The following is a 16,323-nucleotide window of genomic DNA, read 5'->3' as shown; positions in this document are numbered from 1 at the left end:
GCAACTACTACAGAAAAATTTTATGCAAGCCCCATGCATTTCACTATCTAAGAATGGGTATAAAAATATGTGCGTTAACAGGATTCCATATGCATTGTATAGCATCGTGCTGACAACAACCACTCAGAAAAACAACAAAATTACGCAATTATTCAACATTACGAAATGCCACGCCTGTCCGAGCCATTGGTATGCGAGCCATTGGTATGCAGGATCGAGTCAACGTGATGTTGCAAGACAATTTAACGTCCACAGAAACACCATTTGGTGTTTATGGCAAGGTTGGCAACAGACGAATGCAGTCAGAGACCATCCTCGTAGTGGCAGGCCACGCGTAACCAATAATCGACAAGACAACTGGATTCGAATAACACACCTACGAACTCGATTCCAGCCAGCAACAGTGACTGCAAGAAGCATCCCTGGCCTTCGACGAATATCGTCACAAACCGTACGTCGTCGCCTCAGATGTGCAGGGATTGTCGCCAGAAGAACCGCCAGACGTCCCATTTTGACAGGAAACCACCATCAAGCACGTCTACAGTGGTGCAGACAGCGTCTACGCTGGACGGCCATGCAGTGGGGACAAGTTCTATTCACTGACGAGTCTCGTTTTCACAGCGATGGACGGATTCGAGTGTACCGACGTCGAGGTGAACGTTACGTCATTCACTGTGTCATGGAAGTAGATAGGTTTGGGGGCGGCAGCGTTATGGTATGGGATGAGATTACAGCAAGACAGAGGACCCGTTTGATAGTGGTAGAGGGAAATCTCAATGGACAGCGCTACCGCGACGAGATCATCTGCCCTGTTGCTCTACCGTTTTGGCGTCGTCATGGCCCAGGCATAACCTTTCAACATGACAACGCTCGGCCTCATATTGCTCGACTTGTTCAGGATTCTCTTCAGCAAAACAACGTGAATGTCATCCCCTGGTCGGCTCGTTTCCCTGATCTCTTACAAATCGAGCACACGTGGGATGAGATGGATCGGCGCCTTCGACGTCAACCACGTGTTCCACAGACACTCCAGGAACTTCGAAACATGCTCCAGCAGATATGGACAGATGTCCCACCGGCCTTTCCCATTATACAGACGATGGTCAATGTCATTATATAGACGATGGACAATGACTTAACATAGACGATGGTCAATGACATTATACAGACGATGGTCAATGCCATTACACAGACGATTGTCAGTGACATAATATTGCCTATGGTCAATGCCATTACATAGACGATGGTCAATGCCATTATACAGACGATGGTCAATGACATTATACAGACGATGGTGTAAGCCATTATACAGACGTTGGTCAATGGCATAACATAGACGATGGTCAATGCCATTACATAGACGATAGTCAATGCCATTATACAAACGATGGTCAATGCCATTACATAGACGATGGTCAATGCCATTATACAAACGATGGTCAATGGCATTATACAGACGTTGATCAATGGCATTATACAGACGATGGTTAATGACATTATACAGACGATGGATAATGACATTATACAGACGATGGCCAATGGCATTATACAGACGATGGTCAATGGCATTATATAGACGATGGTCAATGACATTATATAGACGATGGTCAATGCCATTATATAGACGATGGTCAATGCCATTAAACAAATGATGGTCAATGACATTAGGAACTTCGAAACATGCTCCAGCAGATATGGACAGATGTCCCACCGGCCTTTCCCATTATACAGACGATGGTGAATGGCATTATATAGACGATGGACAAAGACTTAACATAGACGATGGTCAATGACATTATATAGACGATGGTCGACGCCATTATACAGATGATGGTCAATGCCATTACACAGACGATTGTCAGTGACATAATATTGCCTATGGTCAATGCCATTACATAGACGATGGTCAATGCCATTATACAGACGATGGTCAATGACATTATACAGACGATGGTGTAAGCCATTATACAGACGTTGGTCAATGGCATAACATAGACGATGGTCAATGCCATTACATAGACGATGGTCAATGCCATTATACAAACGATGGTCAATGCCATTACATAGACGATGGTCAATGCCATTATACAAACGATGGTCAATGACATCATACAGACGATTGTCAATGGCATTATACAGACGTTGATCAATGTCATTATAAAGACGATGGTTAATGACATTATACAGACGATGGCCAATGACATTATACAGACGATGGCCAATGGCATTATATAGACGATGGTCAATGACATTATATAGACGATGGTCAATGCCATTAAACAAATGATGGTCAATGACATTATACAGATGATGGTCAATGGCATTATACAGACGATGGTCAATGGCATGACATAGACGATGGTCAATGACATTATATAGACGATGGTCAATGCCATTAAACAAATGATGGTTAATGACATTATACAGATGATGGTCAAAGGCATTATACAGACGATGGTCAATGGCATTATACAGACGTTGGTCAATGGCATGACAAAGACGATGATCAATGCCATTATACAAACGCTGGTCAATGATATTATACAGACGATGGTTAATGTCATTATGCAGACGATGGTCAATGTAATTATACAGACGATGGTCAATGACATAACATGGGCGTTGGTCAATGCAATTATGCAGACGATGCCCAACGACATTATACAGATGATGGTCAATGCCATTACACAGACGATTGTCAGTGACATAATATTGCCTATGGTCAATGCCATTACATAGACGATGGTCAATACCATTATACAGACGATGGTCAATGACATTATACAGACGTTGGTCAATGGCATAACATAGACGATGGTCAATGCCATTACATAGACGATGGTCAATGCCATTATACAAACGATGGTCAATGCCATTACATAGACGATGGTCAATGCCATTATACAAACGATGGTCAATGACATCATACAGACGATTGTCAATGGCATTATACAGACGTTGATCAATGTCATTATACAGACGATGGTTAATGACATTATACAGACGATGGCCAATGACATTATACAGACGATGGTCAATGCCATTAAACAAATGATGGTCAATGACATTATACAGATGATGGTCAATGGCATTATACAGACGATGGTCAATGGCATGACATAGACGATGGTCAATGACATTATATAGACGATGGTCAATGCCATTAAACAAATGATGGTTAATGACATTATACAGATGATGGTCAAAGGCATTATACAGACGATGGTCAATGGCATTATACAGACGTTGGTCAATGGCATGACAAAGACGATGATCAATGCCATTATACAAACGCTGGTCAATGATATTATACAGACGATGGTTAATGTCATTATGCAGACGATGGTCAATGTAATTATACAGACGATGGTCAATGACATAACATGGGCGTTGGTCAATGCAATTATGCAGACGATGGCCAACGACATTATATAGACAATATTCAATGACTTTAAATAGACGATGGTCAATGCCATTATACAGGCGATGGTCAATGACATTATACAGACGATGGTCAATGACTTAACATAGACGATGATCAATGCCATAATACAGACGATGGTCAATATCATTGTACAAACGATGGTAAATGCCATTATATAGACGATAGTCAATGCCATTATACAGACGATGGTCAATGCCATTATACGGACGATGGTCAATGCCATTATACAGAAGATTGTCAATGGCATTATACAGACGATGGTCGATGCCATCACGTAGACGATGATCAATGACATTATATAGACGATGGTCAATACCATTATACAGACGATAGTCAATGATATTTTTTAGACGTTGGTCAAAGCCTTTGTATAGATGATGTTAAATGGCATTATACAGACGATGGCCAATAACGTTATATATACGAGGTTCAATGCTATTACACAGACGAAGGTCAATGACATCATACAGACGATCGAAAATCAACTGATCTTATAGACGATGGTAAATAACACATAAACGCTGGTAAATGACATCATATAGACGATAGTACATGACGTTAAATAGGCCACGATCAATGACATAACAAAGACGTTCTATGATAATAGCGACAAAACCTTTTCCATATTCATAAGAAATCTCTGCTCCAAGCAAAGTCGATTGTACGATTCCGACAATATCATGAGCATGTGTTCATGAATCACTATCAAATAGTGATGATACCAGGTGTTCGCGAAAAGATGAGAGTTTCCTGCCACACCGGTGGCATCCTTCACAAACACATGCAAAGACAAGTCAACAGTACACCTGAAAAAAACCACGGGAACATATGTTACAAATACGTAGACATACACTATTACCCTGGACTTTTCCTGGACGGTCATGAAAAAACGTTTTCGGCTGTTGAAAACGACCGCTCAACATGACCAACACACCCGTTAATTATTGTCTATGTACAGAAAACTACGGTTATAACGAATTCAAAGGGACCACTAATTTAAATTCGTCATAACCGTAGTTCGTTATAAGCAAATGTGTGGAATATATACAGCAAATAGACAGTTCGTTATATCCGTCAGTTCGTTATAAGCGTGTTCGTTATAACCGTAGTTCACTGCATATTTGAAATTGTCTTACGGTCTGACTGATTCAGTGTCATAACACGGGTAGACTGCCTCCGTGGTCTAGTGGTAGAGCGTCCGCCCGGAGAGCGGAAGGTCCGGGGTTCGATCCCCAACCGCATCATACCAAAAGACGTTAAAAGACGGTACTTGTTGTTACCCTGTCTGGCGCTCGGCATTAAAGGGCTAAAACAAGGACTGGTCGGCTCGGAGTCAGTATACTGTGTCTGAGTAGGGCATTCATGTTAAACTGCGGCATGGTATCTCAGTGAGCTAGCACTATAAATCGGCATCAGTCCGGACTAGTACAAGCAGACACACAAACACACACACGTGAATGCACGTCGCTATATAAGTGCAATAATCTTGGACGCGACGTTAAACCCCATTTCACCTCACCCACCTCATAACACGGGTAGGGTTGAATAACCCTGTAATGTTAATGTTTAAATAAATGATATCCCATGATTAAAGTAAGAAACAATGAATTAATGCCGGGTTGAGATAACACACGACTAATGTACCTGTCACTTGAGTTGCAAATCATATATGGATCTATAGGTAACAGCACCTGACAGTAAGAACTGTGAAGTCTGTTGAATCAATACCACCGACATATTACCAAACATAAAAATGATTTTCCTCCAATAATCAAACCTCCATAGGTAGAATTCCATACGCGTACATCATTGATTTCTCCCGCATCTGTACAGCGGAGACCGCAACGACAATGAACACTGGCAACTTGCATCTGATTAAACAACCGTGTTGACTGACAGGTATTTGTTTCCTACCCGTGCAAGGAGCTTATAATGAATGTGCTAATTGGTACTGAGCGTTCAGCTCCTCACATTGCTTGTCATGCAGCAGACGGATTCGTGTCCGTCCCGTGGTAAATAATTCAGTTGGCTGATGAGCTGATCTGCGTCACACGGCCCTTGTTTGAATGTATCGATCTAGTTAGTGTTGATATACCACAGTGAGAGGACAGGTAGAACACCGCCACAGCCTTCACTCAGGTAGGAAGGAATACCGACATGGCGACGTTCACGACGGCAGCCTTGGTACTCGTTGTGGTCGTATTTGTAATTCTACCCCATAGAGGCAACGGTGATGCTACCGACAGACCAACAATAGGTATGTTCTTCATATATACTTATATATAGTAATTTAAGATGTACATACATTATTAATAACTATGATGTACATTTTGTTGTGGTGTACGGCACGGATCTTAACATTCTGTAATCAGTTTATTACCAGTCTAGTTTAAACAAAGTACCATGCTGAATTATATGTAAACTGTAATTTTTATGGTATTGGGAATGCGAAGATTGGTGCTGATTGGTTCAGTAGACATATATTGGGGACAGTAACTTATCATTTGTGATGGCGCTGACTACATACCTGGAGCCCAGGGACGGCGAACATGGACTGAAGGCAACACTACATCCGATGTGCACCTTCTTCTACGACGAAAAATGATGAACAGCAAAACAATGTTAATCAAGGCAATGCTTTTCCACGTGAAATCCTCTAATTTACCTTGAAATGGCTGTATTAACGAATTATGGGCATGGGGTAAATATGTAGACGCTTCAAGAATACAACTTTCGGAAGGGAGCCAATTTTCGGGGTGTCAGCCGACGAGGTTATTAATAGTAAGCTCGGGTATTCTGTTCCCCAAGGATTTGAGACTGCAAAATATCCACACAGATCCATTGATCAGGGTAGTCACGTCCTGCGTTTTGAGTTTAAAAACTTCGCCCCACTGTTTTGCAAAAGGAATATATTTCTGAACGTTTTTCTTTACAAAATCTCTGCGCTTGTACACAGGAGAAGTAATTCAATATCAACCGTCTTTTATTACTTTCAACAAATCAGTAATGGTACTCTCGGGTCACTGGATTTCTGATTCTTCAATCACTTGATTGTCTGGTTTGTTTACCGGCTGGCCTGAGCACTGAGCTGCTGCATCAGGCAAGAAATAGATACCTTTTTAAACAAATTGAATGAATGGCGGGTAGTACCGGTAGGGCAGGACATGCCTTCCCTTTTCGCGAACGCCTGGTGTCATCATTGATTTTCAGTGGTCCATTCATATAATTTCCACAGCTGCTTGTCCTTTACGCCAAGTTAAATCTGTTTCGGCAGAAAATCTGGGCTGATTATTCTCTTGCACTGACAATTTATATTAACGTAACAGGGATGTAGTTAACGATACATGAGAACACTGTTCCTTCCATTGATGTTATTGATGACATCTATTATCGTTAATAATATCATTTTTATTGATTAATTATTGCTGAATGTTATTCATGTTTTCAAAGGTTGTTGTTATCAAACAAACATTCGTTTCGTTTATCCAGAATATTCTTAAATATCAAGATCATGACAATGGCTCAGTACCAAAGGTCAGATGTTCGATGTACGCTTAGCAATCGATGTTGTGAACGCTGCTTATAAATATTTAATATCGTCATAAGGGGTTGTGAAAGTATGGGACAACGATGATCAGCGACGCAAGAATTACACAGAACACTATTTCAGCTGTATTTCGGCTTCCTCTAAGTTACCGAGTGGCAAGCAATGAACCAAGTCAACGAGCCTGCCCATCTGATTCCATTACCTGACCTATTACAACACCTGGTCACCAGCTTGACCTTTACAGTTGATAATTTCTTACTCCAATTATTGCTACAAAGACATTAAAATCAATAAAAGGAAAAAGACATGTGTGTACACAGGGTTATGTTACATAGGGCTGCATTACCCTTGCTAATGGAAAGGTTTGTTAAATATTGCTCTATCGCAAAGATATATGCACTAGTAGTAATACAAGAACAAGTCACACTACTTTTGGAAATACTAACGAAATGAACAATGAATCTTCACTTGTACGCAGCAGACATAATTCAAAACGTATCGTTTTTAGTTTCAACAAAATCAGCAAATGGACTATCGTGTCACTGGATTTTCTTGAACATCACTTCATCGTCTGGTTTGTTTACAGACCGCCGTCGCATGGCAGTCGTTCTGCTGTGCGGCGTAAGTCAACAAACAAACACTTACTTTTTATACAAATTGTAAAGGTGACGGGTGCTTACATAGACATGTTTACCCTTTCCGCGAACACTTGGTGTCATCACTGATTTTCATTGATCCCTCATATAATTTCGTTATTTCGCTACTTTTTCAATGGAATCTGTTTCAGTGGGTGATCTAGACTGATTATTCTGTGGCGTTGACGTTTTATATTTATGATACCGATACCGTCGTTTACTGGTTGTCTCTATAGAAGGGAAGAGGACTTACAAACACTTAGTACCTACACTCTCTGCACCATAAACTACCCTGAAAAGAAACTAATTTCCTCCTTGATGCAAGGACATGGGTGGCCCAGTCGTCTAAGGCACCGCAATTCGCTGTGCAGAGTTGCGTCCCTTGGGCTCACCAGAACGCTATGATAGTGAGTTCGATTCCCGGATCGCCCCGATTATGTATCTAGGTTTGTCAGCACCGTACCCGTGCTCGTGGGTTTCACCGAACCGGTAAACGTCTAAGACCTGCATCACTTCGGGCTTTCCTCCCACATTAAGCTGACACGCCGCGATATAACTGGAATATTGTTAAAAGCGGCGTTAAACCCAACTCACTAACTCACCTGATTATGATTCTAGGTTTGTCAGCACCATACAGGCGCACGTGGGTTTCACCGAAGTGTTAAAAGTCTGATACCTGTACCACTTCGAGCTTTTCTTCTTCATGACGATGGCACGCCATGATACCTGGAATACTGTTACACTCACTCACTCACTCACTCACTCACTCACCCACACTGCCACACACCCACACCCACCCACCCACTCACTCACTCACTCACTCACTCACTCACTCTTAATGCAATTGACACTACACAACACAATGTCTAAATAAATTAAGGAAGCCATCGTTATTAATTTTTTTATTTGATATCCCTAGTAAGACTTACCATTATATGTTTTTTTTGTCAACAGACAAGAAAAGTTCTATATTTAAATCAAAACGGTCAAATACAATCTTTGTTCATATGATCCACTTTAATTATCAGGTAAACTTGGCTTCACTTCTTTCAAATAGCACAGCCATCTGGTCTGAAGCATAGTTTATTTCATAGCTGACACAACAGGAAGAGTGAGCGTGGAGGCGTAGCTTGATTCAGCCCCAGGCCTAGGCCGCACCCCATCTGCTGAAGTGCCTACATTCCGTTTGTTGCACAAATCAAAATATGGTAAAGCTCCAGCGGCAATAACATAGAAAAGGATCTTCGGCTAATTCCCCATCCATAATTGTTACACTGTATGACAATCGTTAGGCAGCATATTATTTCTGTTTATACAGGTAGAATAATGGGTCCAAAATTAGATTTATCTTCGTCAAGTGATACTTCAAAAGAGATATATCTTTGCTAATTGCGTTAATGACATGCACACCAAGGTTGTAGTATTGTTGTCCAACACAACATCTGCTCGTTCTATATATCTTTCTGTCATGTATGTACAATGTACAATGTCTATCTGCTGTAGCGGGGTTGTCCAACACGACATATCCTTGATCTATATGTTTCTGTAAGGTATGTACAATGTACAATGTCTATCTTCTGTAGCGGGGTTGTCCAACACGACATATCCTTGAACTATATGTTTCTGTAACGTATGTACAATGTACAATGTCTGTCTGCTGTGGCGGGGTTGTCCAACACGACATCTCCTTGATCTATATGTTTCTGTAACGTATGTACAATGTTCAATGTCTGTCTGCTGTAGCGGGGTTGTCCAACACGACATCTCCTTGATCTATATGTTTCTGTAACGTATGTACAATATACAATGTCTGTCTGCTATAGTGGTGTTGTCCAACACGACATCTCCTTGATCTATATGTTTCTGTCACGTATGTACAATGTACAATGTCGGTCTGCTGTAGCGGTGTTGTCCAACACGACATATCCTTGATCTATATGTTTCTGTAACGTATGTACAATGTACAATGTCTGTCTGCTGTAGCGGGGTTGTCCAACACGACATCTTATTCTATATATGTTTCTCAACATTGTGTGAATGAACAAATGTATGTCTGCTGTAGCGGTTTTGTCCAACACAACATCTGCTTGATCTATATATGTTTCTGTAACGTATGTACAATGTCTGTCTGCTGTAGCGGGGTTTTCCAACACAACATCTGCTTGATCTATATGTGTTTCTGTAACGTATGTACAATGTCTGTCTGCTGTAGCGGGGTTGTCCAACACAACATCTCCTTGATCTATATGTGTTTCTGTAACAATGTGTGAATGTGCAAATGTCTATCTGATGTAGCGTTGTTGTCCAACACGACATCTGCTAATTCTACATGTGTTTCTGTAACATGGTGTAAATGTATAAATGTCCATCTATTGTTGTGTTGGTGTTCAACACTGCACCTGCTAGTTCTACATGTGTTTCTGTAACGTGATGTAAATGTACAAATGTCCATCTTGTAGTGTTGATGTTCAACACGACATCTGCTTGTTCTACATGTGTCACTGTAGAGTAGAGTGAATGTACACTACTCTATCAGCTGAACCATTGCTGTTCACCCAACATATGTACTGTGAAGATTGAAAGTGCTCGTGGTAATCAGTGTCATCAGATCTATAGCAATGATAACCAGCTGGCACAGAAGCTACAAGAGGAACGCGCGTAGTACATGGAATGTTATTGAAAGAACAGCCAGTTGAGTTTGTTTTTACACCGCATTAGTATTTCCTTTGTATGAGGGTGTCAGCGTAAGGAGTGAAAAAGTCCATTCCAATGTAGTTCGCCACACGCTTACCACTTTGCCGACACTTGCAGTGTTTTACCAACAACCCCAGAATCAAAATTAAAACTAATCCAGGATTCCAAGTCATGATCAGCGGATCATGTCTATGTCAAGTGACACGTTTCTGCACAGCGCAATACAGCACCTTAGCCAGACAACTCCCCCTCTTGGCCTCGTGCAATCGTGCCATCGAGTCATCGTGTTCCTTTCTTATGCAGACGAGTCAGCAATTTCAGATTATGAAAACAGATATTTTTTGCCTCAGGTTTGAATTATAATAAATAATTGTTTGCTTGCTTTTGTTGTCCTGAAATAATGTTTTGTGAAATAAATCACATAAAACAACAACCGCCAAACGAATGTTAAACTGCCGGTTCCTGTGTGAGGAATAACCAGATCAATAAGTCCAGATATATGTGTTATATAATGCACGTAGTGTTGGTTTGCCTGTATTGATTTATACCTGTAAGCTACAGTTGCCTTCGTCAGTTTGGTCGTTAAAAATGGTTCTGTTAACACCTTACTCAACCTCCTTCCTTGTCTACTTTCTGACCGGATGCAAAGCTGTTCCTCTATTGACCATGTGCTAGGGAAATGATTGTATTGTTTGCTTAAATAAGCGGTGGCCATTAGCGATGTCAGCCTGGTGTTTGTGGACTGTGGAGGAACGGCGGCTCGCATTGATTTGTTCCACTACCATCCAATCAGAGTCGACATGAAACACATTCGAATAAAGATTACATTAACCATTAACAAATAACGAATGTTATGAACTGTAATGTTAGGCTGACAACTATCTCGAACCTATGCATAAACGTCAGCGCTGGTTTTGTGATATCAGTGTCACATGTAACACTATGTATCCCTTCAGTTCTAGTTTTATATTGATATCAGTGTCTGATGTTAGGCTCTTCAGTGCAGGTTTTATATTGATATCAGTGTCTGATGTAAGGCTGACAACTACCTCCCACCTATGTAACCCTATGTATCCCTTCACTTCTAGTTTTATATTGATATCAGTGTCCGATGTAAGGCTGACAACTACCTCCCACCTATGTAACCCTATGTGTCTCTTCAGTGCTAGTTTTGTATTGATATCAGTGTCTGATGTTAGGCTGACAACTACCTCCCACCTATGTAACCCTATGTGTCTCTTCAGTGCTAGTTTTGTATTGATATCAGTGTCCGATGTAAGGCTGACAACTACCTGCCACCTATGTAACCCTATGTGTCTCTTCAGTGCAAGTTTTGTATTGATATAAGTGTCTGATGTTAGGCTAACAACTACCTCCCACCTATGTAACCCTATGTGTCTCTTCAGTGCAAGTTTTGTATTGATATCAGTGTCTGATGTTAGGCTGACAACTACCTCCAACCTATGTAACCCTATGTGTCTCTTCAGTGCTAGTTTTGTATTGATATCAGTGTCTGATGTAAGGCTGACAACTACCTGCCACCTATGTAACCCTATGTGTCTCTTCAGTGCAAGTTTTGTATTGATATAAGTGTCTGATGTTAGGCTAACAACTACCTCCAACCTATGTAACCCTATGTGTCTCTTCAGTGCTAGTTTTGTATTGATATAAGTGTCTGATGTTAGGCTGACAACTACCTCCCACCTATGTAACCCTATGTGTCTCTTCAGTGCAAGTTTTGTATTGATATAAGTGTCTGATGTTAGGCTGACAACTACCTCCCACCTATGTAACCCTATGTGTCTCTTCAGTGCAGGTTTTGTATTGATATAAGTGTCTGATGTTAGGCTGACAACTACCTCCCACCTATGTAACCCTATGTGTCTCTTCAGTGCAAGCTTTGTATTGATATCAGTGTCCGATGTAAGGCTGACAACTACCTGCAACCTATGTAACCCTATGTGTCTCTTCAGTGCTAGTTTTGTATTGATATCAGTGTCCGATGTTAGGCTGACATCTACCTGCCACCTATGTAACCCTATGTGTCTCTTCAGTGCTAGTTTTATATTGATATCAGTGTCCGATGTTAGGCTGACAACTACCTCCCACCTATGTAACCCTATGTGTCCCTTCAGTGCTAGTTTTGTATTGATATCAGTGTCTGATGTTAGGCTGACAACTACCTCCCACCTATGTAACCCTATGTGTCCCTTCAGTGCTAGTTTTGTATTGATATCAGTGTCCGATGTTAGGCTGACAACTACCTCCCACCTATGTAACCCTATGTGTCTCTTCAGTGCAGGTTTTGTATTGATATAAGTGTCTGATGTTAGGCTGACAACTACCTCCCACCTATGTAACCCTATGTGTCTCTTCAGTGCAAGCTTTGTATTGATATCAGTGTCCGATGTAAGGCTGACAACTACCTCCCACCTATGTAACCCTATGTGTCTCTTCAGTGCTAGTTTTGTATTGATATCAGTGTCCGATGTTAGGCTGACATCTACCTGCCACCTATGTAACCCTATGTGTCTCTTCAGTGCAAGTTTTGTATTGATATCAGTGTCCGATGTTAGGCTGACAACTACCTCCCACCTATGTAACCCTATGTGTCTCTTCAGTGCTAGTTTTGTATTGATATCAGTGTCCGATGTTAGGCTGACAACTATCTCCCACCAATGTAACATGTCAGCTCTAGTTTTGTATTAATACCTTGTCTGATGCTAGGTTGGCATTTGCCTCCTATCTGCATGTTAGTTCTGCCCTACGAACTGTCGTATTACATATGGCTGCCCCACAGGGAGGCCGGGGTAACAATGGTCCTCAGGGACCTGTGCTGGTAATTAGAGGCAACTTGTTCGATCGTGTGAACAGGCTCGGTGACTTGGTTGACAGTGCGTAATCAGACCTCAACAGCGTGGTATCGATCACTGGATTGTCTAGTTCAGAATAAATAATTTATAGGCCACTGAGCCCTGGAATATTGCTGACTACAGTGTTGAACAACAAAAAAGCAAACCAATTTTTGGTATGAAAGAAACAAACTCTTCCCTTCAAATAACGTCTTGTCGTCCGTGGCTGAACTTAGAGTGACAAGTAAATCCATTGTAGAATTGTAGAATAAAGGATTACCATATCATACAATGTCCCCCATTATCCCTCTAGCCAGCTCGCGCCATCAGCTCATATTACACTAACACATGTTACAATTCAGGTCTACATCAAACCACAATCTGCTTTTTGAATACATATAATTTATGTTTACTGATGCGTACTGACACGGTTGTGTCAAACAACGTTGGATATTAATTTCTTTACAAGTGAGTGTTTTACGGTTTTATGTAGATGGTACTGGGTTTACACAATACAACGAGATAATACCACTTGAAATGAGGGCATTTCAATCGCTCTTGATAGAAATGTTCCACAGTTTGTCATTGTTCGAAGTTATTCCTTCGTAGCTGGCGACATGCAGTATCATTCTTATTCAACGGATGACATGCCTTGGCGGATGACATGCCTTGACGGATGACATGCCTTGACGGATGGTTATCTTTCGGGTTATCGGATGACGTTCCGTGCCATTCTTTTGTTTTGTGTCGCACTGGTTAGCGTGCAGTTTAGCGCCTGACGATCCGTGCCATTCTTATGTTTTGTGTCGCACTGGTTAACGTGCAGTTTAGCGCCTGACGTTCCGTGCAATTCTTTTGTTTTGTGTCGCACTTGTTAACGTGCAGTTTAGCGCCTGACGATCCGTGCCATTCTTTTGCCTGGTGACAAGCACGTTATATCATTCCCCAAAAGGTGCTTAGTGCGCACGTGGGCCACGAAAGATGTTGACGTTTGATCAGGTATGGAGACTCAACCCTGGACCGGATACAGAAGGGAAAACACCTTAACTACGAGATCTGTTTGACCAAACGTTATCAGATGTAAGTGTGAAGGAATCTATAAAAGCACTGTCCACTCAACTCCAGTTACTTAGTGAGTGAGTATGGTTTTACGCCTTTAACAATATTCCAGCAATATCACGGCGGGGGACACCAGAAATGGGCTTCACACATTGTACCCATGTCGGGAATCGAACCCGGGTCTTCGGCGTGACGAGCGAACGCTTTAACCACTAGGCTACCCGACCGCCCCTCCAGTTACTTAGCTCTAATGCCTGGACAATGAGTGAAACACTGACTACAGACCATAGTGGACCAAAAAACGCCAGTATAAACAGTAAGTTAGAGAGTATACATAGGGAGAACGGCGATTTAAAGATTCGTGTCATAGGACAGGCCAATACCATTTGTGCACTTCAAGATAAACTCATGATAGGTGAGAATTATTTTGGACGAAATAGCTATATCCTATTCGGAATGGACATGGAAGAAAAAGAAGAACAGAACGAAACCAAGGTAAAGGTTCGAAGGTTTTTAAGGAAGAACTTACTATGAAAAACCATAGTTGAACAAAGTTCATATCCTTGGTATAAAACGTAACCATGACGATTCACTTCAAATCATCATCCAATTTGTTCCAAGAGTTGACAAAGGCAGTGTGTTATCACAAGCAAGTTATTTTCAATTTTCCATAGGATTTTTCCAGTAAAACTAGGGAAAGGAGGAAAAAGCAATGGTCACCTCTCAAGAGAACAAGGGGCGAAGGGATACAACTTTCAACGACAACTCGGAATATCTATATAAATGGTCACAAACTCTGTTTGGATGATGTTACAGGGGAGTTAGTTTTTGTCCCTGCAGCTAGAGACTACGGAAGAGCTTTGATTCCTCAGCCCCGGGGCTCAGTGATCGTATGTTATATCGTATGTCATAGCGAGGTGGTCGTGACCATGGCCAACAAAATGAACACACGGACAAAGGGGAACTCGTGCATCTCTTACGATACTGATGACATCTTTGTTGTGTTGGCATGTCAATTGTGTACATTCCAAACTAAACATTGATGACTTTAATAGATATACAAGTAAAAATTGTACAACCTGCTTTACTGAAACTAGGGCTAGATCTATAGACGATTTTAAAGATGCGTTTGAAACTTTTATTGCATGTCATTCAGTTCGCCTCAAAGTGAAGAAAGCTGGACGTAACAGCGGAGATTTTGTTGCAGCATTTGTTGGTGCTAATATTTCTTCGTGTTTTCAAAGAGTGATCGATGGGCGGGTCGACTTGACTCAAGTTTTTAAAATTTAACGGTTATACTGGGATGCATTCATTTTAAACCTGAATACTGTTGTACTGATGGTATTGAAAATGTGGAAGCCTGGTTGTCAGTTCCAATAAATGAGTATCCTGACAGCGAATATATTGTCTGTGGAAACTTCAACAGTCGTACTGTACTGTATCAGTTTTGATAACGTTGATTACTTACCAATAGATGATGCAACTAACAGAGATAATGATTCACCTTCTAAATATACATGCAAGAATAAAGATCAGGTAGATCAGTCATGGCAGAGATGTACTGGGAATGTGTGAATGTTTGGTTTGTACGTACTAAATGGAAGATTTCAGATGAAGATGTCTTTATATGTGTTGGTGCTTCAGGTTACAGTGCACATTTTTGTTTCTACGACCATGTGAGAAACTTTAATGTTGTATCACGAACTTAATCGGATCATCTACCGCCATGTGTCGTCTTTTCCTCTCTGTTTGCTTGTCAGCGACCAATCCTAGGCTGTGTTAGTGAGAAGAAAGATGTAAATACAGATTGATTGTCCAAAAATCAGTAAACGATTCGAGCAACATTAATAGTAATATGATACAAGACATTTTTGATGATTTCAAAAGTATGTGTATTCTGATGTTGGCAAAGTGGACAAATTACAACCTATTTTACAATTGTGTGGCAGAGATATGAAAGTATGACAATGTAATGATTTATCTAGAAGACAGCCCGAATGGTTTGATTTAGAGTGTGAGGAGTCCAAGTAAAAGAAATAGAAAAGACTGAAAATATTTAGAAAATTATAAAATCTGGAAATATGTTCAAAA

General features: G+C 41.0%; 1 protein-coding gene across 1 annotated transcript in view; it reads left to right on the top strand.

The window, feature by feature from the left end:
* The first annotated feature begins 5,473 nt into the window (after positions 1–5,473).
* Positions 5,474–16,323, top strand: part of LOC139452951 (ionotropic receptor 25a-like) — a 50,311-nt gene continuing 39,461 nt past the window's right edge. The window contains exon 1 of the mRNA XM_071234571.1: positions 5,474–5,702. Coding sequence (XP_071090672.1) covers positions 5,603–5,702 — 100 coding nt within the window. The 5' untranslated portion in view covers positions 5,474–5,602. The remainder of the gene's footprint in view (positions 5,703–16,323) is intronic.

Source organism: Haliotis cracherodii, unplaced genomic scaffold (assembly GCF_022045235.1).
Source record: "Haliotis cracherodii isolate W230 unplaced genomic scaffold, xgHalCrac1.p SCAF_9, whole genome shotgun sequence".
Taxonomy (NCBI): Eukaryota; Metazoa; Mollusca; class Gastropoda; order Lepetellida; family Haliotidae; genus Haliotis; species Haliotis cracherodii.
The sequence above is the reverse complement of the archived record's forward strand: the minus strand, read 5'-3'. Positions and strand labels throughout refer to the sequence as shown.